This window comes from Oreochromis aureus, linkage group 18, assembly GCF_013358895.1.
Source record: "Oreochromis aureus strain Israel breed Guangdong linkage group 18, ZZ_aureus, whole genome shotgun sequence".
Classification (NCBI taxonomy): Eukaryota; Metazoa; Chordata; class Actinopteri; order Cichliformes; family Cichlidae; genus Oreochromis; species Oreochromis aureus.
This window is the reverse complement of record NC_052959.1, coordinates 10,356,892-10,381,709: the sequence shown is the minus strand read 5'-3', so window position 1 is coordinate 10,381,709 and position 24,818 is coordinate 10,356,892. Positions and strand designations below refer to the sequence as shown.

At 44.6% G+C, this 24,818-nt stretch overlaps 3 protein-coding genes across 3 annotated transcripts in view; 1 reads left to right on the top strand and 2 right to left on the bottom strand.

The window, feature by feature from the left end:
* Positions 1-6,975, top strand: part of LOC120434383 — a 47,532-nt gene extending 40,557 nt beyond the window's left edge. The window contains exons 71-73 of the mRNA XM_039602412.1: positions 6,270-6,377; positions 6,584-6,710; positions 6,851-6,975. Of these exons, the coding sequence (XP_039458346.1) occupies positions 6,270-6,377; positions 6,584-6,710; positions 6,851-6,861 (246 nt within the window). The 3' untranslated portion in view covers positions 6,862-6,975. The remainder of the gene's footprint in view (positions 1-6,269; positions 6,378-6,583; positions 6,711-6,850) is intronic.
* Positions 6,976-7,453: 478 nt separating this feature from the next.
* LOC116320440 (V-type proton ATPase subunit d 1-like) lies at positions 7,454-10,773 on the bottom strand. Its single transcript, XM_031740050.2, has 8 exons — positions 10,620-10,773; positions 10,100-10,271; positions 9,611-9,789; positions 8,959-9,038; positions 8,643-8,720; positions 8,362-8,538; positions 8,186-8,263; positions 7,454-7,635 (listed from the first exon to the last, which is right to left on the bottom strand). The coding sequence occupies exons 1-8, from the start codon at positions 10,747-10,749 to the stop codon at positions 7,462-7,464; spliced, it is 1,068 nt and encodes a 355-aa protein (XP_031595910.1). The 5' UTR covers positions 10,750-10,773; the 3' UTR covers positions 7,454-7,461.
* Positions 10,774-14,051: 3,278 nt separating this feature from the next.
* On the bottom strand, positions 14,052-24,110 carry asip2b (agouti signaling protein, nonagouti homolog (mouse) 2b). Its single transcript, XM_031740038.2, has 4 exons — positions 23,951-24,110; positions 23,702-23,830; positions 19,480-19,553; positions 14,052-14,826 (listed from the first exon to the last, which is right to left on the bottom strand). Exons 2-4 carry the CDS (start codon positions 23,808-23,810, stop codon positions 14,659-14,661), a joined length of 351 nt encoding a protein of 116 aa, XP_031595898.1. The 5' UTR covers positions 23,811-23,830; positions 23,951-24,110; the 3' UTR covers positions 14,052-14,658.
* Between the last annotated feature and the right edge of the window lie 708 nt (positions 24,111-24,818).

Genomic DNA, 24,818 nt, shown 5'->3' with positions numbered 1-24,818 from the left:
GACCGATGATCTCATATTTGAGTAGAAAACTTTGGTATACGGAGGAGTTCATGGTCGACTCAGTGACTAAGAGGGGCTGAGGTCCTGTGGCTGCAGTCCAAATCATCACCCCTCCCCCACCGTGCTTTACAGTTGTGAGGTGTTTGTGCTGACGTGCTGCATTTGCTTTACTCCAAATATAGCGCTGTGCATTAAGGACAAGCTTCTCCAGTTTGGTTTTGTCTCCAAGTCTTGTGGTTTGTTCAGATGCAACTTTTCAAACCTGAGCTGTGCTGCCAGGTTCTTTTTGTCATGGATCCTGAGTCTTTGACCCAGCGTTTTCAGTTTTCTTATGGATTTATGACTCTTTCCTTTGTTATAAGCAGAGATGGGCAGTAACGCGTTACTTGTAACGTGTTACTGTAATCTGATTACTTTTTTCAAGTAATGAGTAATGTAAGGGATTACTATTACTTTCCCGTAGGAACGCTGCGTTACTGCGTTACTAAAACCGTGATTTTTTGCGAGAATGTCTCATGACAGTGACGTAAGCGAGTGCGACGTTTGTGACAACAGCTGTCTGCAGATCAACAATGGATAATATATCGAGTGCGGGAGAGAGTATGAGCGTGCAGCGTTTAAAGCATGGAAGTACTGACCTTACTTTGAGTTTGATTCCATAAAAAGTGACAAAAACATTAGTGTACGTTGTGCGTGGGAAGAAAACTTCTTTTTACAGCGAAAAAAACCCTAAACTTTCAAGCAAGCAGCGAGTGCGCTACGACGTAATGTGAAACTCACAGAGAAACTCGCGGATTCTTCCACTGACCGCTGCAGCACACCTGCACCAGAGTAAACCTCCGCCTACCCCACTCCTGCTTTACAGGTGAAAATAGAGCAACAGGACCGCTGAGTCTTTGATTTTATTTATTTTCTGCTGTGTTTTACTTGCATCTATTTGAAAGAGTGAGTGTAAACACAAAAAAATATTTTATTTTATGTGCTGGAATGTGCAGAAAATAGGTTTAAATGTTAAACAAATTTCTTCCAGTCAGAGAATGTTGCATATAATAAGTTTTTGCTTGATGCATAAAGTTAAAAGATTTAAAGTTTTAAAAGAGACGTTTCCATTTGATTACATTTTGTATGATGGATTATGCAGAAAAAGTAGAATTGGGCTGAAAGATCTATCGCTTTATCACCTATTCAGGTTGTAAATTGTGTTTTTAAAAAGTAACTAAGTAACTAAGTAATTAATTACTTTTGAAAATAAGTAATCAGTAAAGTAACGGGATTACTTTTGGGGGGAAGTAATCAGTAATTAGTAACTGATTACTTTTTTCAAGTAACTTGACCAACACTGGTTATAAGAGATGATTTCAGTTCTAGCTTTGTACAGTTTAGTCTTGAGTTTGGTGTCTCTGAGTTTATCTGTATTTCTGGTTCATGCTTTTTTGTTCCATATTGTTAGCTTTCTTTTGTGCAGTCATGTCTCTGTTTATTTTCCCACTGTGTTCGTCAACATTGTGTGCCTTGGTCTCTGTCTCTGGGTTTGTTTTCCTTCCGTCTATCTCGCTGTCTCTGTGTGTCTCTCTCTGTCATGTGTGTGCTGCTCTCTCTGCGTCAGGTTTGTCTGTCTTAAGCCTGGGTCTCTGTGTTGGTGCTTCCTGTCTTATTTTGATAGTCCTTGTCTCCTTTGCATTATGTTTAGTTTTGCTTACCCTGTCTCGTTATGTCTAATTTGTTTCTGCTGCCTTTCGCGTGCCTTCACTTCCCTGATCACCCTCTTGTGTACATATTGTCCCGCTGTCCTGTGCCGGAACGCCCGTTCTTCTTCTATGTGTCTTGTTCATGTTCCAGGATCCTTGTTACTAGTGTTTTCCCCATTTAGTTTTCTGTTAGTGAAAGTCTTTGTCCACTTTTTGCCTTTTTATTTTGTAGTTTTGCACAGTTTTGATCAGCCTTAATAAACAGCTCGCTTTTGTTAGGATTAGTCCAAGCGTCTGCATTTGAATCTTCTACAAAACGTGACCTGCCTCTGACAGATCGTGACATGTTTTTTGAGGGAAGAGGCTTTCTCCTGGAAGTCCTTCCAAATAAGCCACACTTATTCAATCATTTTATAAATGTACTGTGTCAAACTTTAATATCTAACATGCCAGGAGTCGGAGATGTAGCTCTTGGGTTTTGGCAGTGTCTCTGAGCACTCTCAAAGATTAAGCATTGTGGTAACACACAGCTGAATTCTCCAGAGCAGCAAACTGCAAAACATCTGCTTTTATAGAGATGCTCACACTCACTAATGATCAGTTAATCACATGCATTTGATCTGCTAATTAGTCTCTTAATTCCTTTGGAAGCAGTGAGGGTGTCGTTAGATTTTATACGCAGCGTTTTTTCCCGTTGGCTTATTTGCGCTGAGTAAATAATGACGTGCTGTAATAACTCATTTATTGTTGCTCATTTGAGGTCTTATTCACCTGATTGTATTTTAGGACCTGCTTGGAATTGAACCCTAAGAAGTGAAAGAGGGTTTACGTTTTACAATGACTGTATGTAACAAACGAAGAATTATGAAAACAGTTTGTGTTTCAAGCGACAGCCATTCATTTTCTCTACCAAACATTTGGAAAGTGTTAAAAAATCATATGCGATAATGGGAAACATACTCCTGCATAAACATTTTTCTGTGAACTTTTTGCTGGGATCGAATACAGAATGAACATATGTTCATAAAAATAAATCAGTTTTAACATTTGATTTGTAATTTTGGTTCTCTGTGGTTAAATCATTTTCGAATCACTGCGTTCGGCCGCAGCTCAATGCAGCAGCTTCGGCAATGGAGACGCTGAACATGGTCCATTCGGACTCAATGTCCCCAGTCTCCCTCGGAATGTTGTTGAAGCTCTGCCGGAGGTGTGCGTTGAAGATCTCGCGGACTGGGGCCTCTGCTAGACGTTCCCAGCACACCCTCACTACGCGTTTAGGTGCACCGGGTCTGTCCAGCGTCCTCCCCCGCCACCTGATCCAACTCACCACCAGGTGGTGATCAGTTGACAGCTCAGCCCCTCTCTTTACCCGAGTGTCCAGAACATATGGTCGCAGGTCTGGTGATACGATTACAAAATCGATCATCGACCTGCGGCCTAGAGCATCCTGGTGCCACGTGCACTTATGGACACTCTTATGTTCGAACAAGGTGTTCGTTATGGCCAAACTGTGATTTGCACAGAAGTCCAATAACAAAACACCACTCGGGTTCAGATCAGGGAGGCCGTTCCTCCCAATCACGCCCCTCCAGGTCTCGCTGTCGTTACCCACGTGAGCATTGAAGTCTCCCAGTAGGACAACAGAGTCTCCAGGTGGGGCACCTTCCAGCACCCCCCAGGGACTCTAAGAAGGCTGGGTACTCTGAACTGCCACTCGGCGCATAAGCGCAGATGACAGTCAGGACCCGTTCCCTGACCCTAAGGCGCAGGGAACAAACCTCTCATCCACCGGAAAAACCCCAACATACCCGGCAGCAAGCCGGGGATATTAGAATACCCACCCCAGCCCGCCGCTCTCACCAGGGGCAACTCCAGACTGAGACAGAGTCCAGCCCCTCTCCAGGAGACTAGTTCCAGAGCCCAAGCCATGCGTGAGGTGAGCCCGACTATATCTAGCCGGTACTTCTCAACCTCACGCACTAATTCAGGCTCCTTCCCCACCAGAGAGGTGACATTCCATGTCCCTATTGCCAGTCTTGGCAGCCGGGATCGGTCCGCCAGGGCCTCCGCTCCTGGCCGCCGCCCGACACACATTGCACCCGACCCCTATGGCGCCTCCTGCGGGTGGTGGGCCTGCGGGAGGATGGGCCCATGTCTCCTCTTCGGGCTGTGCCCGGCGGGCCCCATGGACTAAGGCCCGGCCACCAGACGCCGCCCTCGGGCACCCTCCCGGGCCTGGCTCCAGGGCGGGGCCCCGTAACCCTATCCCGGGCAGGGTAAACTGTTCCCTCGATGTTCTTTTCATACGGGTCTTCTGAATCGCTCTTTGTCTGGTCCCTCACCCAGGACCAATTTGCCATGGGAGACCCTACCAGGGGCAAAAGCCCCAGACAACATAGCCCCTGGGATCCCTGTGACACACAAACCCCTCCACCACGATAAGGTAGCGATTCACGGAGAGGAAATCGCTACCTTGGTTGGTGCCTGCCGTGGTGGTAATCCCCGAACCAAATGGTGGACACCAGAGGTGAAGGGAGCCACCAGGCTGAAGAAGGAGTCCTATCGGGCTTGGTTAGCCTGTGGGACTCCAGAGGCAGCTGACAGGTATCGACAGGCCAAGCGGAATGCGGCTCAGGCAGTGGCTGAAGCAAAAACTCGGGTGTGGGAGGAGTTCGAGAGGCCATGGAAAAAGACTTTCGGACTGCCTCAAGAGATTCTGGCAAACCGTCAGGCGTCTCAGGAGGGGAAAGCGGTGCTCTACCTGCACTGTGTATAGTGCTGGCGGTGCGCTGCTGACGTCGACTGAGAAAATTGTCAGACGGTGGAAGGAATACTGAGGACCTCCTTAATCCCACTGACACGCCTCTTCCGAGGAGGAAGCAGAGTCTGGGGATGAGGGGAATGACCCGCCAATTTCTGGGGTCGAGGTCACTGAGGCAGTTAAACAACTCCTCGGTGGCAGAGCCCCTGGTGTTGATGAGGTCCGCCCGAGTTCCTGAAGGCTCTGGACGTTGTAGGGCTGTCCTGGTTGACACGCCTCTACAATGTTGCGTGGAGATCAGGGGCAGTACCCTGGACTGGCAGACCGGGGTGGTGGTCCCCATCTTTAAGAAGGGAGACCGGAGGTGTGTTCCAACTACAGGGGATCACACTCCTCAGCCTCCCTGGGAAAGTCTATGCCAGGGTGCTGGAAAGGAGAGTTCGTCCGTTAGTCGAACCTCGGATACAGGAGGAACAATGCGGTTTTCGTCCTGGTCGCGGAACACTGGACCAGCTCTTTATCCTCTCGAGGATACTTGAGGGTGCATGGGAGTTTGCCCAACCAGTCTACATGTGTTTTGTGGACTTGGAGAAGGCATTCGACCGTGTCCCTCGGGTGTCCTGTGGGAGGTGTTGCGGGGAGTATGGGGTGTCTGGCCCACTGTTACGGGCCATTCGATCCCTATACAACCGTTGCAAGAGTTTGGTTCGCATTGCCGGCAATAAGTCGGACTTGTTTCCGGTGGGTGATGGGCTCCGCCAGGGCTGCCCTTTGTCACCGATTCTGTTCATAATTTTTATGGACAGGATTTCTAGGCGCAGCCAAGTGGCGGAGGGCTTTCACTTGGTGGCCTCAGAATCTCATCTCTGCTTTTTGCGGATGATGTGGTTCTGATGGCTTCATCGGTGGGGCCTCCAGCTCGCACTGGAGCAGTTCGCAGCGAGTGTGAAGCAGCGGGAATGAGGATCAGCACCTCCAAATCTGAGGCCATGGTTCTCAGCCGGAAAAGGGTGGAGTGCCCACTCCGGGTCGGGGATGAGTTCCTGCCCCAAGTGGAGGAGTTCAAGTATCTCGGGGTCTTGTTCGCGAGTGATGGGAGAAGGGAGCCGGAGATCGACAGGCGGATTGGTGCTGCGGCTGCAGTGATGCGGACGCTGCACCGGTCCGTCGTGGTGAAGAGGGAGCTGAGTGTAAAAGCGAAGCTCTCAATTTACCGGTCGATCTACGTCCCGACCCTCACCTATGGCCACGAGCTGTGGGTAGTGACCGAAAGAACGAGATCGCGGGTACAAGCGGCAGAAATGAGCTTCCTCGAAGGGTGGCTGGCCTCTCCCTTAGAGATAGGGTGAGAAGTTCGGCCATCCGGGAGGGGCTCAGAGTAGAGCCGCTGCTCCTCCACATCGAAAGGAGCCAGTTGAGGTGGTTCGGGCATCTGACAAGGATGCCCCTGGGCGCCTCCTGGGTGAGGTGTTCGGGCATGTCCCACCGGGAGGAGGCCCAGGGGCAGACCCAGGACGCGCTGGAGAGATTATATCTCGGCTGGCCTGGGAACGCCTTTGGTGTTCCCCGGATGAGCTGGAGGAGGTGGCTGGGGAGAGGGAGGTCTGGGCTTCTCTGCTTAGGCTGCTGCCCCCGCGACCCGACTTCGGATAAAGCGGATGAGGATGGATGGATGGATGGATGGATGGCGTTCTGCTTTCATTTGCATTTCAGACAACATCCCAATATTTCCTGAAATCGAGTTTTAATGAAATTGTGAAATCTTGTGTCTACAAATGTTTGCACGTTTTCCTTAGCTGAGTTTTTGTTTGTATCTTTAGATGAAACCTACATGCATCAAACCTTCTGCGACAGCAGCCGTCAGTCCAGCGAGCTGTGACTCTTTGTTCTCTTCTCCCGATTCTCCCCTCAGCTCTTGTTTCAGAGTGGTAAGTAACAACAACAGCAGGCATCTGCTGGTGGTTTCTTCACCAGAAAATCTTTATTAAAATCGCATTTATGTTTGGAAAGCTCGTCATGACTGGAAGTGAAAACAGATAACTATGGAAACCTTTCTGTTTTCCCCATCTCCATCTTTGCTTTTTGGGGGTTGATCACATGTGGTGTTCTCACAATCCTGAGTTTGTGTTGTCAGGTGGATCCCAGTCAGTTCCTGTCTGTGTGTAAACTCAGCTCATCGAGAGCACCCTGCAGATTAGCATTTGCTTTCGTTCACCTCTGCCAGCAGAACTACATACCCATGGAGGTCCCCGTTCAATGCAGTGAGTTAGGCCTAATGCGTGATTATTATTGTACTAATGTGTCCGTGTATTCTTGGCAATCTTTTTGAATTCAGACATGCAAAATGTATATTTTGTATGTAGTTTTAACTTGTTTTTGTGTGTGTGTGTTTCTGTTTTAGTGAAAGTGTAAAGAAAGGACAAGCTAATGAAGAGCAAAAATGGCCAGTTTCTGACCTCTGTGAGCTGCTATAATGGACAAATTTAGTCTTTATACCACTGTTTGTGCCCCATTGCCTTCATACTTTTATATTGTATTGAACTGTATAGTCACACATTCTTATACCTCCTGTGATGTACGCTTTTGTCCTGTTTAGACGTGCGTTGATTATCCCATTAATGTGAATGTAAACACATTCACTGTAGCAAGTAGTTTATTAATAACACAATGTAATAAAAACATTTTTTTAAAAGATTTGTGTCAATGCATTGTGAGGAGGGAGCGCCTGAAAGTAGCTTTTTATTGTATATCATTCTTTTCAAACTTTGCTTTTGTGACCAGGACAATTATTAATACAAGGTTTGAATTAAAAGGAGTCATTTCTTTCAAAAGATTTGAGGCATAAGCGATCAGGACATGAAACTCAATACACATGAGCAACAGATGTGCTATAACAGTGTAACACCCAGGCTGTGGTTTGTAGTGCAAACAGTGAAGATGCTGAAGACTCACTTTGGTCCACCACATTTACTAATCCTCACTAAAACTTAGTAAAACATCCTTGTTTCTTAGTTAACTGGTCCCCTGGAAGATGGGTATATAGTTGTGTATCTTTGACTTCTGTCTTTGTGTGACACATTCGGCAATCCACACAACGTTCCGACTCTCCTGCTCCTTAAGTTTGATGTAAGAGTAAAATACTCCAAAGTGGAACTGCTGCAGGAAAGCAAGTATGTTCAGCTTCACCTGCAAAAATGATAGATGTGTAAGCTGCAAGAATCTACAGTCAGGGCAACCTAACAAGAAAAGTACATACTGATACTAAATTTAAATTAATCACCTGTACTTTTTAAGAAAATATATATACTTTCAGCAGGTGATTAAAGCGATTTTAAACATGATAGAGTCATCTCTGGGGTTTACAGAGGTCTAAAACATGAAAATATCCAGTGAGCTGCAGTTCTCATAGAAGCTAGAAGTCATGGGACAATGGCCAGACTGCTTTAAACTGATAGGAAGGCAACAGTCTGATAACCAAGTTACAACCAAGGTGTGCAGAAGAGCATCTTCTAGGAGAGCACACCTGTGAATCTGAATCTGTGCTACTAAAAATTCACGTAGCGCTGAAGACAAAAGCAGCTCCAACTAGGTGTGGTGTACCTAATAAAGTGGCTGGTGACTGTATGTCAGATTCTCTTATTTGAAAGTCTGAATGGTCAGCCTGGTTCAAAGGTTTTTTACAATATTAAAAAGTGGAAAAGAAATCTGTGACAGTTCAAAACAAAGTCATTATTACCTCTTGTTCGAAGAATCGGTCCTCAAGAGTCTTAAAATCTGATCCAGGCTCAGGGTCATCAAAAACCATTTTATAGTCCTGCAGGGAAGTTTGAGTTTACACTGACCACATGTCTGACTCAAATTATGTGCAATAACAACTGTGCAGCATCTAAAAGGACATGAGGTCAAACTCACTGGGTAGCAGTCAGCCACAGCCTTGACCTGCTCGTGGTCCTCCGCCTGGGCCAGGAGTTTCAGTCCTCCAGGGTAAAGTTTGCCACAGGATGGATACAGCGCACTCCTGTCTGCACTGCTGAGATCCGTCCCAAAGGAGTTCACCGTGATGATGAAGGCCCGCCGGTCCGCCTCAAACTGCAGCATCCATAAAAGCACACGGTATTTACAGCAAAACAAATCTCAATTAGTTTGTAAGACTTCAGTTAAACAAACCCATGCATTATGAAAAGCCAGAGTACCTCTAGGACAGGGCACATTACGTCCTTTGTGGCACCGCCCACGCTCTTGCAGAAAGAGTGGAAAGACTGCAAATATGCCTGTGCGGTAGAACAAAAGGCACCGAGATCAGCACAAATTTCATGAAAAACAGATCGCGTTCAGACACCGCTGTAAAACTTAAGTGCAGCTGTTAAACATGTTTATGACAGTAGTATAAACTACAGTAAAGAATTTATAGCATATTTAGCATATTTATAGCATGTGCAAAAATACTATAAAACAGGTGTCAAAGCTGAGTTAGGTTAGTCATGCCATCTTATGCCATGCTCTGCTCACCTTATACAGTTTGTTTCTCAGGATCTCAGCCTCCATCTCGTCCAGGCTGCACTCAGATACGGCATCTTGGAAAAACTGACCTGTAGCGAGAATAAAACAACACAGTAACCCTCAATATGTTGTAAATATTAGTAGACCTTAAACATGGAAGCCCACTCCTGACATGAAGAATAATAACATATGGTCAAAGCTGTGTTTACTATATCCCTGCTCACACCTATTGCTTTATCCTTAGCTTTGGTAAACTATGACTCTGAAAATTTTAGCACTGACTAATTTTTAGCTGTGCTGAGGGACCAGAGAGCCAGAGAAGTCTAAAATAAAGAAACCAGAAGTAGCTTATAAGGCATGTTGCTAACTAAAATACACAAACTTTCTTGGAAGGTATTATGAACACATTAAGAGGGTTTAACAGCCAAGGAGGAAAAATTAAAGAAAACAGAAACTTGCATTGCCTTTTAATGACTATTGCTAATCAGTGCAAAGTGTTTAAACTAAAGTGTTTTTAGTGATGTGATGATTCAAGTGATGATTTAAGTCAATGATGGTCTGTCACAAGTGTATTAGAGCTAAAAGATAATTAAATATTAATATTATACATCTTTGTCATCATTAGAAATTAAAAAAAATAAAAATAAAAAACAGAGATTACCTAGCGGTGTGTCCACCAGGATGGCTGAGTACAGTTCAGCTGGAGTGCGGGCAATGCCCACGGCTGCCATTTGGTCAAACGCTCCCAGTGGGTGACACCGTGGGAGCAGCTCTGACACATCTTTGTTTTTCAGGGCCCCCGTGATCAGCATCACCACATTGTCGATCATGTAGCTGTAACTATGGCAACACAGAGACCGCATGAATTGAATATCCCTTTTACCCTGCATGACAGTTCATGTAAAATGCTTCCTGCTCATCCCATTTTTATAAACCACAAAGAGTGTTGTAGAAGGAAGGTTTTCATCACATATGATAAATCGCACTGAGACCTCGCCACGTTTGCCACAAGGTCTCCACTGTCTGCGTAAACACTGTCCTCTTTAGCTGAAAATCTCAGCAGCAGCTAACCTGCAGGATGCTGTTGAAGTGCATCTGCTTATCCTGTGACACAAGCTATAAATAAAGCACATGCAGTGACTAGGCACACCTTATATAGTCAAGGAAGGTAGACAGAGGTGGCAGGGCGTTAGAGCGCAGGCAGCTGAATTCAGTCACCAGATTCTCCCTCAGCTTGCTGTCCAGCAGCGACACAGTCAAATCGCCCTCAGAAGAGGACAGCAGTTTACCGTAGTCTGTGCTCTGAAGGTGTAGCTTCATATCTGAGCAGAAGACATGACAAATCGAATGTTTTATATGCCACTGCTTGTTAGTTTGCAATTTTCAAATAAGCAGGAAAAGGTTAAACAAGGTACTGATCACCGATAGATAGATAGATAGATAGACAGACAGACAGACAGACAGACAGACAGACAGATAGATAGATAGATAGATAGATAGATAGATAGATAGATAGATAGATAAACAGGTTTATCCCTTGAGCGATCTCTGTCAGCTCCCCACTGCAATTGCTTCCAAAACCCCCTCATATGTGCATAATATTTTTTAGACTGCAGGTATTGCACATTTGCATATTATGACACATTACACATGTGATACAAAATGCTTACCCTCTAGTGTGTCACACTGGGCCAGATTATGATAATCAGTCTGAGACAGAATCCCAGCTTTCATTCCTCGAACCAAACCCTCCAGGTAGCCATGATCCACGTTAAAGCTGAGCTCCTCGCACACTGCCATAATGCCAAATGAGTTATTGAGTAGAACTGCCGCAGTCACGGCGTGATTTTAGCTTTTCTTTATATATATCAGCTTCTCCATAATACCCTCTCTGACTAACATTCATGCAGCTATTTTTCCTTCCTCTTTGACAGCAAGAAATTCCATGGCTAAAAGTGTTTGCTGCCTCAGTTCCTGCTTTTAGTACATTCACTCTGACTCGTGTGTATTCACCCACTCTGTTTGAACCACTGTGTAGCTGGAATTTCAAAAATGAAATGAAATATAGACCCTGATGGGGTTTTTTGGTTTTTTTTGCTCTGTTCACACGGAGCACGGGGAAAAAAGTAGAAAAGAAGCTAAACAAGGACCCAGTAAAAAGTCCACTTCACTGCTCTTCTGTTCTAAATAGTTCAAAATACACACTAGACTAATGACTACTAGTGATGACATCGGCATTGTCTTCATAGATCATTTGTGCTGATGTCAGCATTGCTAATATGGAAATGTAGTGTGATTGTGAAATCATATAAAAATGTTTTAAAGAGCTCAAACAAAGGGAGTGCATATGTCTCCCAAAGACTAATATAATATATCTTAATTTGTGTGACCTCGACCTTTGACCTATGATCTTGAAGCATTACATACTAAAATGGTGTATTTTAATATCTTTATCTGTATGACTGGAGCAGGATTTCCTGAAATCTTTGGCTTCTGTACGCTGTAAAAACTCACTGCTTTTTGCACACAGAGAAATGTTGGTGTGTAGCATGCAGATATTATGCAGACGACAGGCAGTGAACATGAGCCTGTGGATTTTAAATGAGTCTTGTTCACTTACATATCCAACAAAACTGGCCTTTGTGCACGTTTCATGAATCTAACAGTGATTTTACGTGTAAACACTTATTAGTGAATGAGCCCATTGTCATGTTCAAGAACCCAATTTGAGATGATCTCAGCTTTGTGAGATGGTGCGTTATATTATTGGAAGCCATCATCAGAAGATGGGTGTAGCAATGATCACGGATTCAACATGCATCAACAATATATCGTCCACCACTAGCAGCCTGAACAACTGATTCAAGGGAGGATGGAGCCGTGCTTTCATGTTGTTTATGCCAGATTCTGACTCTATTATCTGAATGTTGCAGCAGAAAATCTAGATTCATCAGGCTAAGCAAACATTTCTCCTCACGTGGTCTTCTGCTGCTGTAGAAGACGCTCTTCTGCATACATTGATTTAACGAAGCTTATTGCTTTTGCCTTCCTGTCAACTCAAAGAAGTCCTGTTTTTCTCGTCTGAGCTCTGGCATTTCCTCTTTAATCTTTTTTAACCTTTCTTAATCCTTTTTCTTCTGTGTAAACTAGAGATGTTTATACAGAATAATCTCAGTGGATCGTTTCTGAAACAGTTTCTGAAATACTCAGACCAGCCTGTCTGGCACCAGCAACCTTGCCACATCTTAAATGATGTTTCTTCCCCATTCTGATGCTCAGTTTAAACCTCAGCAGGTCCTTTTGACCATGTCTAGCTGAGTTTTTAATAAAAACCTGGAATTTTCTTTTCACCAGAAACCCACATAGCAATATTGGTATGGCTCGGATCTGGCCCACAGAATGTGCTTACACATGGCCCACATACCGCAAAGAATGACGGCTCTTTGGTGGCCCAGATCTGGTTTGCCAGGGGTGGCCCACACATGGGCCAGCACAAGGCCAGTTGCAGACACACTGCTGGCCCTGTGCTGGCCCAGAACAGTTTCAGCTCTGACCCCAGATGTCAGCCTAATGTGTACCTTAATCAAGCCATGTAATAACAGCATGTGCCAGAACACAATAGTGCAAAAGTAACATGACGAAACTCTGTTCAGACAGTGAATGGACTGATATTACGCTTTTCTGCTCTCTCGGATTACTCAAGTTTCTATACAACATGCCACATTCACCCAATCACACACTTTCTCTAAGCTGAATGCTTCCTAACTACATTCATACACATTCACACTCTTGACACGCAGACTGGAGGAGCCAGGGATCGAACCACTAACCTTCCGATCAGTAGGTGACCCGCTCTACCGCCTGAGCTACAGCCACCCACTGGCAAAGACGAGCAAACCATCACTAGGTTTTGGATGAAGTGTACACTCACAAACCTGTCAAACCTGCATTTGAAACGTTGGCTACCATAGCAATGTAGTATTGCAACATGGCATTTGGGTCTTCTAACTAAAATAGGAAAACAGGAACATAAACAGTGCCATCATTGCCAGACCTGGTGCACATCTGATTGACATACACTCTGCCATGACACCAGTCAGTCAGAAGTGCCATCTTGATGCCAGATCCGGGCTAGACCTGTTTTCCATGAGCCTGGGCCACAAACCAAACCACAATCAAGCCAGATATGGCATGCCATCGCATAAACAGTGGCATCTATGCCAGGCCTGGCCCTTATCTGGATGACATACGTCTTATCATGCCAGAAGTCAGCCAGCAGTGCCGGCTTGATACCAGATCCAGGCCAGACCTGCTTGCTATGTGGGAACTTTTGGAGCTATAAAACATCTTCTTCTATCTTCTGTCGTTCGGTGAATCGGCGCCAAAACAGACAGTAGGAAGTTGTTTATTTAAGGAAGTTCATGACAGTTGTCATTTATAATCCCATGTAGACATAATTATTAACTGTTTGTCATAAGCTGTAATTGTTTTCATAAGATTTCAATAAGATAGAGTAAATGTGTTCAGTTGTTTGGACACAGGACTCAACTGTTAGGCCTTTTTCTGTAACACTGGCTCTTTCCTGTCTTAAACTCCTTCATGCTCATGGACATCATGGACATATAATGATCTCCATGAAAGGGATAATCATTCATAACATAACTACTACTGACAAATGGCATTCAGTTTGCCCATTTGCCATTTTTCAAAGCAGAAGCAGACAGTGTCCCAGACAAGATAATACATTATGTGGACCACACAATTCCTGGAGAGGATTTATAACCACTTTCCATTGGAATTTACACAGAAAGCATGTGTCTATGTGCATCTCCTCGGGATACTGAGCTGAGCCTCCAAAAGAAGGTCTAATATTTATTATCTTTCTGCTATTCACATATTGTCCTGGAAAACCTCAAAATGCAGGTTAAGTCACTGTTTAACCACGAGAGAGCGGCCAACCTACAGTATCTTTGCTCTCTTGTTTTTAATCCTGTGAACCGCATTTACTCTAAAATCAACATTTAAGTAGCAAATCATTAAAAATGTCTTTTTAGCATCTTAATAGGTTCCACATGGACAAATGCAAGGAGAATATAGGCTTACAGTGTGTTTATTCAATAGCAAAAATATAAACTCCTTAATCCACAACAGGCAGGCAAGTCCAAACATATATATCTGATTTTCAAGGCGTGGGGTACATAAGTAAATGCCATTTGGTCCTCATTAAGTCTAAAAGCAACAACACATTTATGTTCCAAAGTAAATTTACTTGCAGATGTCCCCAGCAGCAAGATTTTCAAAAGCAGCAAAAATGTGGGAAATACCCATAATGCAACACACAGTTAATATCAGATTATCTACATACATGAAAAAGCACATCATCCATCCCTTTTTATGCATACATATGCTGTTTTAAGATATTTTAACACTGTGCAAAGATTTCTGTGAGTATTTTTTTTCATACTTTTTGCCACTGAAGACAGAAGAACTCTTGAATAAATAGAAACAAATATAAACAAATGCCTCACATAATATCAGAAGCATTTTTCTAAATGCTTCAATTTTATTTTGAAGTTTAATCTCTTAACTGCATTTGTGCAGACAAACCCACAGAACAGATGTGAATCCTTCCGTGCTCTTTTGTCAACCACAGTATATGTTCAGGCGTCGTGATGTGTTTGCGGGTGTGCGTGCATGTGCGTGCTGCATCTAGGTCCTCTTTAAGCAGAGGGGGTTCATCCTCCAGCAGTGACAGATGGTGTTGAAGAGTCGACAGCGGCAGGAGGCGCAGGGGTCGCAGCACAGCATGTGAGGGGAGCAGCTTTCCATCAAGCGTCCGCAGCGACGCGCAGGAGTTACGAGGTTCGACTTGTGCTTCTAAAACAATCCCAACAGAGACAGAATATGTGGAAAAAGCACCAGTCAGTGGAAGAAGTGGAAAAGTCATTTAAATACATGTGAACTATTTGACCCACGACTCATGGCAAACAAAGCGTTTTAGTGTTGTTCAGTGTTGTTTTGGTTTTACAGCCAGTAACTTCACTGTTATTACTAAACCATTTTTTTAATCTACAAATAATTTCTCATGCTGTAATTCATTCATAAGTGTCCTCTTTCTACAGTTTTCTTAATATCAGGTCCTTTACATACCTGATTTATAATTATGTGGCACAAAAAACTGTGAAAGTCATGTGACTCAATCCAAGTCTTATAAGACAAAAAGCAAAAAAAAAAAAATAACGCAGGTTGATACACTTTCCACAACCACTAGAGCAAAGTTGTTGAACTGTCCACCCTTTTCTCCAGCCTCTAACCCCACCCGAAAAAAAAACAAAGCAATTTTATCCATCCATAAAAACCACACATTTTTTTCCAGTTCATTTAAACCAAGTAGAAATAAGACTTCTGAGCCCTCGTTACACTACATCAACAACGTGGTATTCCTGACGGGTAGCTCCAAAAAACAATGTCTACTTCTTCCACTAAACCGCGTTTTTTGTGGTCGTCTAATTAATCTACAAAAATGTCAAAACAGACAATGAAAGCAGGACTTAAACTTCAAGTGACTCATTGACAGCTGGGATAAGCTCAACACAGAAAAATTATTATCCATCCATCCATCCATCCATCCATCCATCCATCCATCCATCCATCCATCCATCCATCTTCATCCGCTTTATCTGAGGCCGGGTCGCGGGGGCAGCAGTCTAAGCAGAGAAGCCCAGACCTCCCTCTCCCCAGCCACCTCCTCCAGCTTATCCGGGGGAACACCAAGGCGTTCCCAGGCCAGCCGAGAGATATAATCTCTCCAGCGTGTCCTGGGTCTGCCCCGGAGCCTCCTCCCGGTGGGACATGCCCGGAACACCTCAACTGGCTCTTTTCGATGTGGAGGAGCAGCGGCTCTACTCTGAGCCCCTCCCGGATGGCCGAACTTCTCACCCTACCTCTAAGGGAGAGGCCAGCCACTCTTCGGAGGAAGCTCATTTCTGCCGCTTGTATCCGCGATCTCGTTCTTTCGGTCACTACCCACAGCTCGTGGCCATAGGTGAGGGTAGGGACGTAGATCGACCGGTAAATTGAGAGCTTCGCTTTTACACTCAGCTCCCTCTTCACCACGACGGACCGGTGCAGCGTCCGCATCACTGCAGCCGCAGCACCAATCGATCTCCGGCTCTCTTCTCCCATCACTCGCGAACAAGACCCCGAGATACTTGAACTCCTCTACTTGGGGCAGGAACTCATCCCTGACCCGGAGTGGGCACTCCACCCTTTTCCGGCTGAGAACCATGGCCTCAGATTTGGAGGTGCTGATCCTCATTCCCGCTGCTTCACACTCGGCTGCGAACCGTTCCAGTGCGAGCTGGAGGCCTTCACCTGATGAAGCCATCAGAACCACATCATCCGCAAAAAGCAGAGATGAGATTCTGAGGCCACCGAAGTGAAGGCCCTCCGCCACTTGGCTGCGCCTAGAAATCCTGTCCATAAAAATTATGAACAGAACCGGTGACAAAGGGCAGCCCTGGCGGAGCCCATCGCCAACCGGGAACGAGTCCGACTTATTGCCAGCAATGCGAACCAAACTCTTACAACGGTTGTAAAGGGATCGAATGGCCCGTAGCAATGGGCCAGACACCCCATACTCCCGCAACACCTCCCACAGGACACCCCGAGGGACACGGTCGAATGCCTTCTCCAAGTCCACAAAACACATGTAGACTGGTTAGGCAAACTCCCATGCACCCTCAAGTATCCTTGAGAGGATAAAGAGCTGGTCCAGTGTTCCGCGACCAGGACGAAAACCGCATTGTTCCTCCTGTATCCGAGGTTCGACTAGCGGACGAACTCTCCTTTCCAGCCTCCTTTCCCAGGGAGGCTGAGGAGTGTGATCCCCCTGTAGTTGGAACACACCCTCTGGTCTCCCCTCTTAAAGATGGGGACCACCACCCCGGTCTGCCAGTCCAGGGGTACTGCCCCTGATCTCCACGCAACATTGTAGAGGCGTGTCAACCAGGACAGCCCTACAACGTCCAGAGCCTTCAGGAACTCGGGCGGACCTCATCAACACCAGGGCTCTGCCACCAAGGAGTTGTTTAACTGCCTCAGTGACCTCGCCCCTGAAATTGGCGGGTCATTCCCTCATCCCCAGACTCTGCTTCCTCCTCGGAAGACGTGTCAGTGGGATTAAGGAGGTCCTCGAAGTATTCCTTCCACCGCCTGACAATTTTCTCAGTCGACGTCAGCAGCGCTCCGCCAGCACTATACACAGTGCAGGTAGAGCACCGCTTTCCCCTCCCGAGACGCCTGACGGTTTGCCAGAATCTCTTCGAGGCAGTCCGAAAGTCTTTTTCCATGGCCTCTCCGAACTCCTCCCACACCCGAGTTTTTGCTTCAGCCACTGCCCGAGCCGCATTCCGCTTGGCCTGTCGATACCTGTCGGCTGCCTCCGGAGTCCCACAGGCTAACCAAGCCTGATAGGACTCCTACTTCAGCCTGGTGGCTCCCTTCACCTCTGGTGTCCACCATTTGGTTCGGGGGTTACCACCACAGCAGGCACCAACCACCTTGCGGCCGCAGCTCAATGCAGCAGCTTCGGCGATGGAGACGCTGAACATGGTCCATTCGGACTCAGTGTCCCCAGTCTCCCTCGGAATGCTGTTGAAGCTCTGCCGGAGGTGTGCGTTGAAGATCTCACGGACTGGGGCCTCTGCTAGACGTTCCCAGCACACCCTCACCACGCGTTTAGGTGCACCGGGTCTGTCCAGCGCCCTCCCCGCCACCTGATCCAACTCACCACCAGGTGGTGATCAGTTGACAGCTCAGCCCCTCTCTTTACCCGAGTGTCCAGAACATATGGTCGCAGGTCTGGTGATACGATTACAAAATTGATCATCGACCTGCGGCCTAGAGCGTCCTGGTGCCACGTGCACTTATGGACACGCTTATGTTCGAACAAGGTGTTCGTTATGGCCAAACTGTGATTTGCACAGAAGTCCAAAAACAAAACACCGCTCGGATTCAGATAAGGGAGGCCGTTCCTCCCAATCACGCCCCTCCAGGTCTCGCTGTTGTTACCCACGTGAGCATTGAAGTCTCCCAGCAGGACAACAGAGTCTCCAGGTGGGGCACCTTCCAGCCGGGGATCAGTCCGCCAGGGCCTCCGCTCCTGGCCGCCACCCGGCACACAATGCACCCGACCCCTATGGCGCCTCCTGCGGGTGGTGGGCCTGCGGGAGGATGGGCCCATGTCTCCTCTTCGGGCTGTGCCCGGCCGGGCCCCATGGACTAAGGCCCGGCCACCACACGCTCGCCCTTGGGCACCCTCCCCGGGCCTGTCTCCAGGGCGGGGCCCCGGTAACCCTATCCTGGGCAGGGTAAACTGTTCCCTCGATGTTCTCTTCATAAGGGTCTTCTGAATCGCTCTTTGTCTGGTCCCTCACCCAGGACCAATTTGCCATGGGAGACCCTACCAGGGGGCAAAAGCCCCCAGACAACATAGCCCCTGGGATCCCTGGGACACACAAACCCCTCCACCACGATAAGGTAGCGATAGAAAAATTATTATGAATGAATCAAAACTTTTGTGTTAATAAACATAAATGTGACACATGCGAGTCATTTGGTTACCATTGATGGGAAGTTTCTCCGTTTCTTTTTCATCTGGTTTGGAACTCCACGAACACAAACGTATTTAATCAGTTAGTAAATTTCATCTGAGTTTCCTGATCTTTCTCTCATCATCCTCTTACACAGACAATTCCTCCTCTGCCTTTCTTGTCGCCATCAATTGTTGGTGTCAGTCTCTATCTCACTGTCCTGCTCGCGTACCTGTGAGCTAACTTTCATGCTAAAACACAGTCTCAAGAGCTAAAACAGTCAAAAGCTAAAAGTTAAACAGCTCCTTCCTTGTTAGGCCGATGTGAAAACACTGATCTGAGCACATTTCAAACTTTGCATAGATAATTGTTTGGTTTCACTGGATGTTTTCTGCATGGAGTTTTTAAAAGATAGCTTGAAGATTGATTTGCTTGTATTGTTTTAACAAAAGGGCGTATGGTTTCAAGAAATATATATAAAAAACTATAACAAATGAGTTCACGACACTGAGAATTTAGTTCAGAGGGCAGGATTTAGGTCACACTCTGAATTTTTATCATCACTGTTAAATCATTGTGATGGGTTACGTTTTCATTGGTGGGAAATTTGATCCTTGTGGAAAACTGGGTTGAGTTGCTGTCACCACATTTTGCTGCTTGTCACATGTGTTCACTGTTGTCTGGCATTTTCCTGCCAATGGAAATCAAGCAAGAAATTTTCAAATCCAATAAACAGGGTTATAAATTCACCTCACAATAAAAAATTGCCTGACAAATTGAAAAAGGCATTTTCAGGAACATCTTTACAAAGACTAAGGACATGTCACTGAAACATGTCAGCAGCTACCTCTGAATACTTTTAAAAGGAGCAATTTTACACAGCGTTACTACTAAATCAGTGAGTTTATGACAAATAGATTCGACAGTAAAAACTTACAGGATTGACACTTTGGCGTGGCGGAGAAATCTTTTGCCTTGCAAACAGCCGTCTGTTCTTCGCTTGGCTCCAAACTGGGAATGGAAATAAAAGGATAGTCAAAAGATCAATTCAGTGTTTCAACAATGCAGCCCCTTGTGCACAATACATGATTAGAAATTGTAAATATGTACAGTAGTAAATATTTGAGAGTCTATAAATACTACAAGAATCGGCCCTTAGATAATGAGGGCCAGGATCTCCTCTTGGAGTGAGCGTCTGGGCACCAGCCATGATTAACCAACAGCGAGAGCAGAGTTGAAGCCACGCAGGAGGGGGAGGGGTTAAAGCTGACAGCTGGCAAAGTCGGAGAACTTGGAACACAGGCTTGTTTTACAGTAATTGGGGTCCAGAGCAGGAAATTTATACGATATGCATATTTTTCCTCAAAACAAGCCAAAGCAAACCCAGCTTTGCTGACTATAAAATGTGGGCATCCTTATTTGCATGGATGCAAGAAAAAAAGGTTATTTTCACTAATGTTTTTTTATACGCATCATTAAGTAAATACTAAAAAGGGTTTTCGATACTTGTTAAAAAAGGATTTAGAAGTCTGCTCATTTGTTGTCTTTGAGACCTCCATCATCTTTTCTTTCTGGATCATCATATTATCTAGTAGGAGGAAAGATTTATGACTGATCAGCTGGACATCTACAACTCCTATTTCTCATTCTTGTTGGATAATTTTGAGATCCAGAGCAACAGCCAGCCTTTGTTTTCTCAAACAGAAAAAAAAAAATTGGCTAACATTACAGGACTTGCATGGTCTGCCAACCAAAGGGTTAGATATGAATCTTCTAGCAGAGCAACTCTTGGCTCATGCATATAAGTCTGCACAACTTCATACTAATATAACAGGTGTATTTCTAGCTATACTAACAGCATGTTTAAAATGATATATTAGAGGCTGTCAGCTCCAATTTCACAACTACATGTCATGGAAAGAAATTTAGTGATAATCAGGGAATATTCCAAAGCCTAAAGGTGGATCCTGGGGTGGAGGAGGGGGTCAAATCAGCAGGCGAACAATCGCAGAAGCTGCAGCACTGCTATTATAAAGAGATAAAGGAAGAGGTGGGAAATTTTGACGCTTAAACATATCACCAAACTGGGAGGATGTGAGCCAACACACAGGTTTCACTCCATTGGAGTTTCGTGTTTCGGTCATGTGATGATGCCTGAGCTATTTCCCTGAAAGCAAGAGAAAACACCATGATCCAAGGAAAACTTGGATGGACGTCAGGTGAGACATTTTTGGAAAGTAAGTGCATGCTATTTGTCTTCTGAAATTTTAGGGTTTTTTCTTGTTTACTGGTGAGCAGGGGAGTTTCTGCCAATCATGACGGGTTTTTTCGTCTTGGCTGTGAAGCAAGAGAACATTTTTACACATTTAGAGCTAAATCATTTGTTTTGCTTTATACTTGTAAGAAGTCCAGTCAAAACAGCACAGCAGGTTTCTTTTCTTCCCCCAAATTATTTTACCATGCCTAGCCTATGGACATAAAGAGATGCTTGCTTTAAAGCGTGTTGGTATGTGATACGCATCCAAGACACTGAGGTGTTTTGTTTTGGGGGGTTTTTCACAGACAGAGATGGCAGCAAAGGTAGCCAACGTTCCACTGGAAATCAGAATTATTTGACTCTACATCTCCTCTCAGCCAGCCTGGACATTCTTTTGATCATAATCGAAACAACGTTTTCAAACCACTCACCTCGCATACTGGCACTAGCAACACGCTCACCCTCCCATACTGGACGCTGCACAAGTTCAACAAATCAAAAAGCCTCTCTTTTGGCTATGACTTCTTTCCTTCTGCCTCGTGACTGATAGCTGCTGCACCTTTTCTTACCTTCCAGCACAACAACTTGGGGCGATTTTTTTTTTTTTTGACCAGATGTTTAGACTATACCGGTCACATTGGTGGAAAACACCCACCTTCATACATCTCGGTAAAGTTTCTTGTGTCTCCTGCTGTGCCCGAGGTTCTCATGTGCACCCTGATCTTATCTTTATTTGACTACACTATCTGAAATTGTCTTGTCCCCCATCAATCTTCTGCAGGAAAATATGATGAAGCTCTCGTCTCCCATGTCCTCTCTGTGCTTACATTTGAAATGTTTCCCTCACTCCAGCTTTCTCATGAAAATCAGATGGTTGGTTTTCCTTGTAGCTCAATCATATTTAGTTCACTTTTCCACCGTCTTTTAAATGTTAATAGTGGAGCAATTGGCTGCTAAAGCCAAGTGTTTTCCCCACTTGACTATAAGATATCCACACACTGAGTGATCACATTTGTAAATGTAGTTTAGACTGTGAATATAAGGTGATATTACTTCATAAGGTGATGCTGTGTTGGTGTAGCATCTGTCGTAGCTCCGTTTAAAAGCAAGAATTCTAAATCCAGCTGTAAACACTTTCAACTGTACCACAATCATTTTGAGGTTAGGGGCCCTAAATATGCATTTTTCTATTAACAATACATGCAAACAGGAAACTTTCAGCTGCTCCCAAATGGAAATATGAATTTTTTACATTTGATTTGGCAGAAACTTCACACCAGACCTTCCTCACATAGTCATTCATCTGGGCTTGACACCAACACAAGGAGTACACAAGCTTAAAAGGCTGCATTTGCATCACCTCGCAGGATCAAAATGGGGAAATGCGTTAACCACTAGACTATGAGACCACAATGCACAATGCACACAAACACTGTGGTTGAACTCATTACATGCTACCAGCATACGCTGCCACTCCGGAGCTGTTTCGCAAAGAAAAAGGTTAGCATTAAACCATCTATTGCTGTAAATGATTATTGGAACCACTAATCATCATTTTATATATATGTATAAATATTCAGCCCATTCTCCAGTGTTCCAGCTGCAAGCTCTTACCATGCTGGGACATCAGAGGGAAGAAATACTGTCTTTAAAAAGAAATAAATAGCTATGATTTAAATGTGGCTCTGCTGTTTGGTATCTGGTTTTCCTCTGAAAATCATCAGAATTGTTTTATTCTAAGAAAAAAGGCGAAGGGTGTTCTACTCCTTTCACATCACCCGAGCAAACTGGCTCTTAAAGGCATCGTAGAGGTGTCTGAGGCTCTGACGTAACTGCCCTCTCACACACTTACAAACTGGCTTCTTCAGCTCGGTTTTCTATTCTGGACGTAGAGGCTGCACTGTTCTACACACCACTGTGTCAGAACTGTTATGGTTTCATTTAGTTCATTTTATTAATCCGCCCCGTGAAACTTCAACAGCTCTCCACCAGCATGACTGGATAATGTTCTTTCACATGATCAGCTTACCTAATAAACATAATATACTTGCAAGGAACACTACGTGGAACTCTGCAGGGATGCTTCTTGAACATCACAACTCATAATTAATGTCTCCAATAATAATTCACAGACATTTAAAACACTTGAGCTCACTTTGTTGTTGCATTACAATGAAGAAAGCAACGGCAACTTCTTGAAGAGCAGAATACAATTATTGTTTATATTCTCAAGTTATATTGAAAATGTGCATAAAAAACTATTTTTTGTGTATATTACGGATGAGCTCGTCTCTACAGACAGACGCCAGACTTAGACAAACCTGGTGGACATCGTTTGTCATTTAATGCCCAAACCTCAGAATTAATCTCAGATCATTTCATCTTTATTTTAATTAGGTTGCAATGCTTTTTTAAATTTGAAAACACAATGATAAATGTAAACATTTTAACAAATATGTGACATATACCCCCCCCCCCCCATAACCATTGTAAACCAATGCTGTGCATTAACAATGCTAAAATAAATCCTGCTGTTATCAAAGCTTTAACGTGTGTGCTGCCTGGACTGGGAGTTCATTAAGTTCTACTATTTTCTGGTCGTAAAGGAGATCCCTCCTCTCAGATGTATTTACTTATGTAATTATTTGTTTAGTTATTTTTTTTTTAATGATTTTATTAGTCTGCTTAGAATAATGCATCTGTTTATAATAAGTGCTCAGTCCTCAGACACACAGACCCACACCACTCTGTGTCAGCTACATGGATTATTTATCCAGCACTGTAAGCAGCGGCATTTTCGGTGAGGCTCCAGCCTTCAACCTCACGACACTTTTTAATAATAATAATAAGCATAAATAAATAAAAACTGCATCAAATCAGGTCTGTGCTCATCGATCCTTACCTGTTACATTCTCCCTTTTCCGCACATCCTTCTTGGTGTCCTCTGCCCAGGACAGCGGCAAGGCAACCAGGACGAAGCACAACAAGTGTTTGCCGGTGATCTTCCTCATGATGATGATGATGATGAGATCTGTTGATGACACGGCGCAAAAACAACAACAACAAAACAAAAAAACAATCAGTCTAACGTTTAGAAGATCAATATCGGACTTTAAGGGGCTAAAGGTGGAGAAATCTGTGAGTGACGTACGCCTTGGCTGGTTAGTTCCCTCAGGTTTCTCTCTGGCTGTGAGAGAGGAGGTGGGCTACACGCGACCGCGAACGAGGACTGAAACACGCACTCGCGGCGTGATGGGCTCGAGGCACGGCAGAAGCTGGTTGAAGACCAGTCAGTCCACACTGAGAAATTACGCGAGAAATTACTAAATTGAAAAAGACAGGGGCGGATTTATTGGTCTTGTGGAGCCCCAAGGCAACCCCCCGCCCCTCCCCACCACCACCACTAAATAGGCTATGATCTTCACAGGTGTATTTTCTCACCTAGACACAGACTTGGAGCAGACAGTGTTGAAATACAACAGATAACAAGAAACTACACTTGCTTTGTGGTATTGCCAACCGCTGCACAGTTCATACAAAGAATCAAACATAAAGGAATATTTAGCTTTGCATGATTATACTGGCGCAAAACAAACCCAATTTTGCAATCTGCACTTATGTAACTCTTGTGAAACTGCACAAATGTAACAACTGACCATGAAAAATGAGAGGAAATGATTTCTTGGAGTGTTCGGGAATGTAAAAAGATCCGCGGGGAATTCTACGAGGAACAGATGTACAGTATAAGGCCAATTATCAGCCCTTTAACCTTGTCCTCACGGCTTTCCTCGCTTATGAATGCTTGTGAAAAGAAAAACAAGTTTTAAAAATAAATTTTTTTTATTTTTAAGTGAATTTTATGTCTATTTTGACACATTTATGATGTTTTTATTCAGTATAACAGAAACCTTTTCTTTTTAAATGCTAATTAATTTTTTTTATTTGTGCTTTAGAGGACAACTTTGGACTGCAGGAGTGCAAATTCTCCAATGCAGTTGTATTATAGCCTCACTCCCTCC

Coding starts and splice junctions, on each gene's coding strand:
- LOC116320440 (XM_031740050.2), bottom strand. CDS start 10,749: ATGGCAGTGTGCGAGGAGCTCAGCTTTAACGTGGATCATGGCTACCTG. Junction 10,272..10,619: donor CCAGTGTGACACACTAGAGG/GTAAGCATTTTG, acceptor TCTTCTGCTCAG/ATATGAAGCTACACCTTCAG. Junction 8,721..8,958: donor TGAGAAACAAACTGTATAAG/GTGAGCAGAGCA, acceptor TCTACCGCACAG/GCATATTTGCAGTCTTTCCA.
- asip2b (XM_031740038.2), bottom strand. CDS start 23,810: ATGAGGAAGATCACCGGCAAACACTTGTTGTGCTTCGTCCTGGTTGCC. Junction 19,554..23,701: donor GAAAAGGGAGAATGTAACAG/GTAAGGATCGAT, acceptor TTCCATTCCCAG/TTTGGAGCCAAGCGAAGAAC. Junction 14,827..19,479: donor CACGCCAAAGTGTCAATCCT/GTAAGTTTTTAC, acceptor GGATTGTTTTAG/AAGCACAAGTCGAACCTCGT.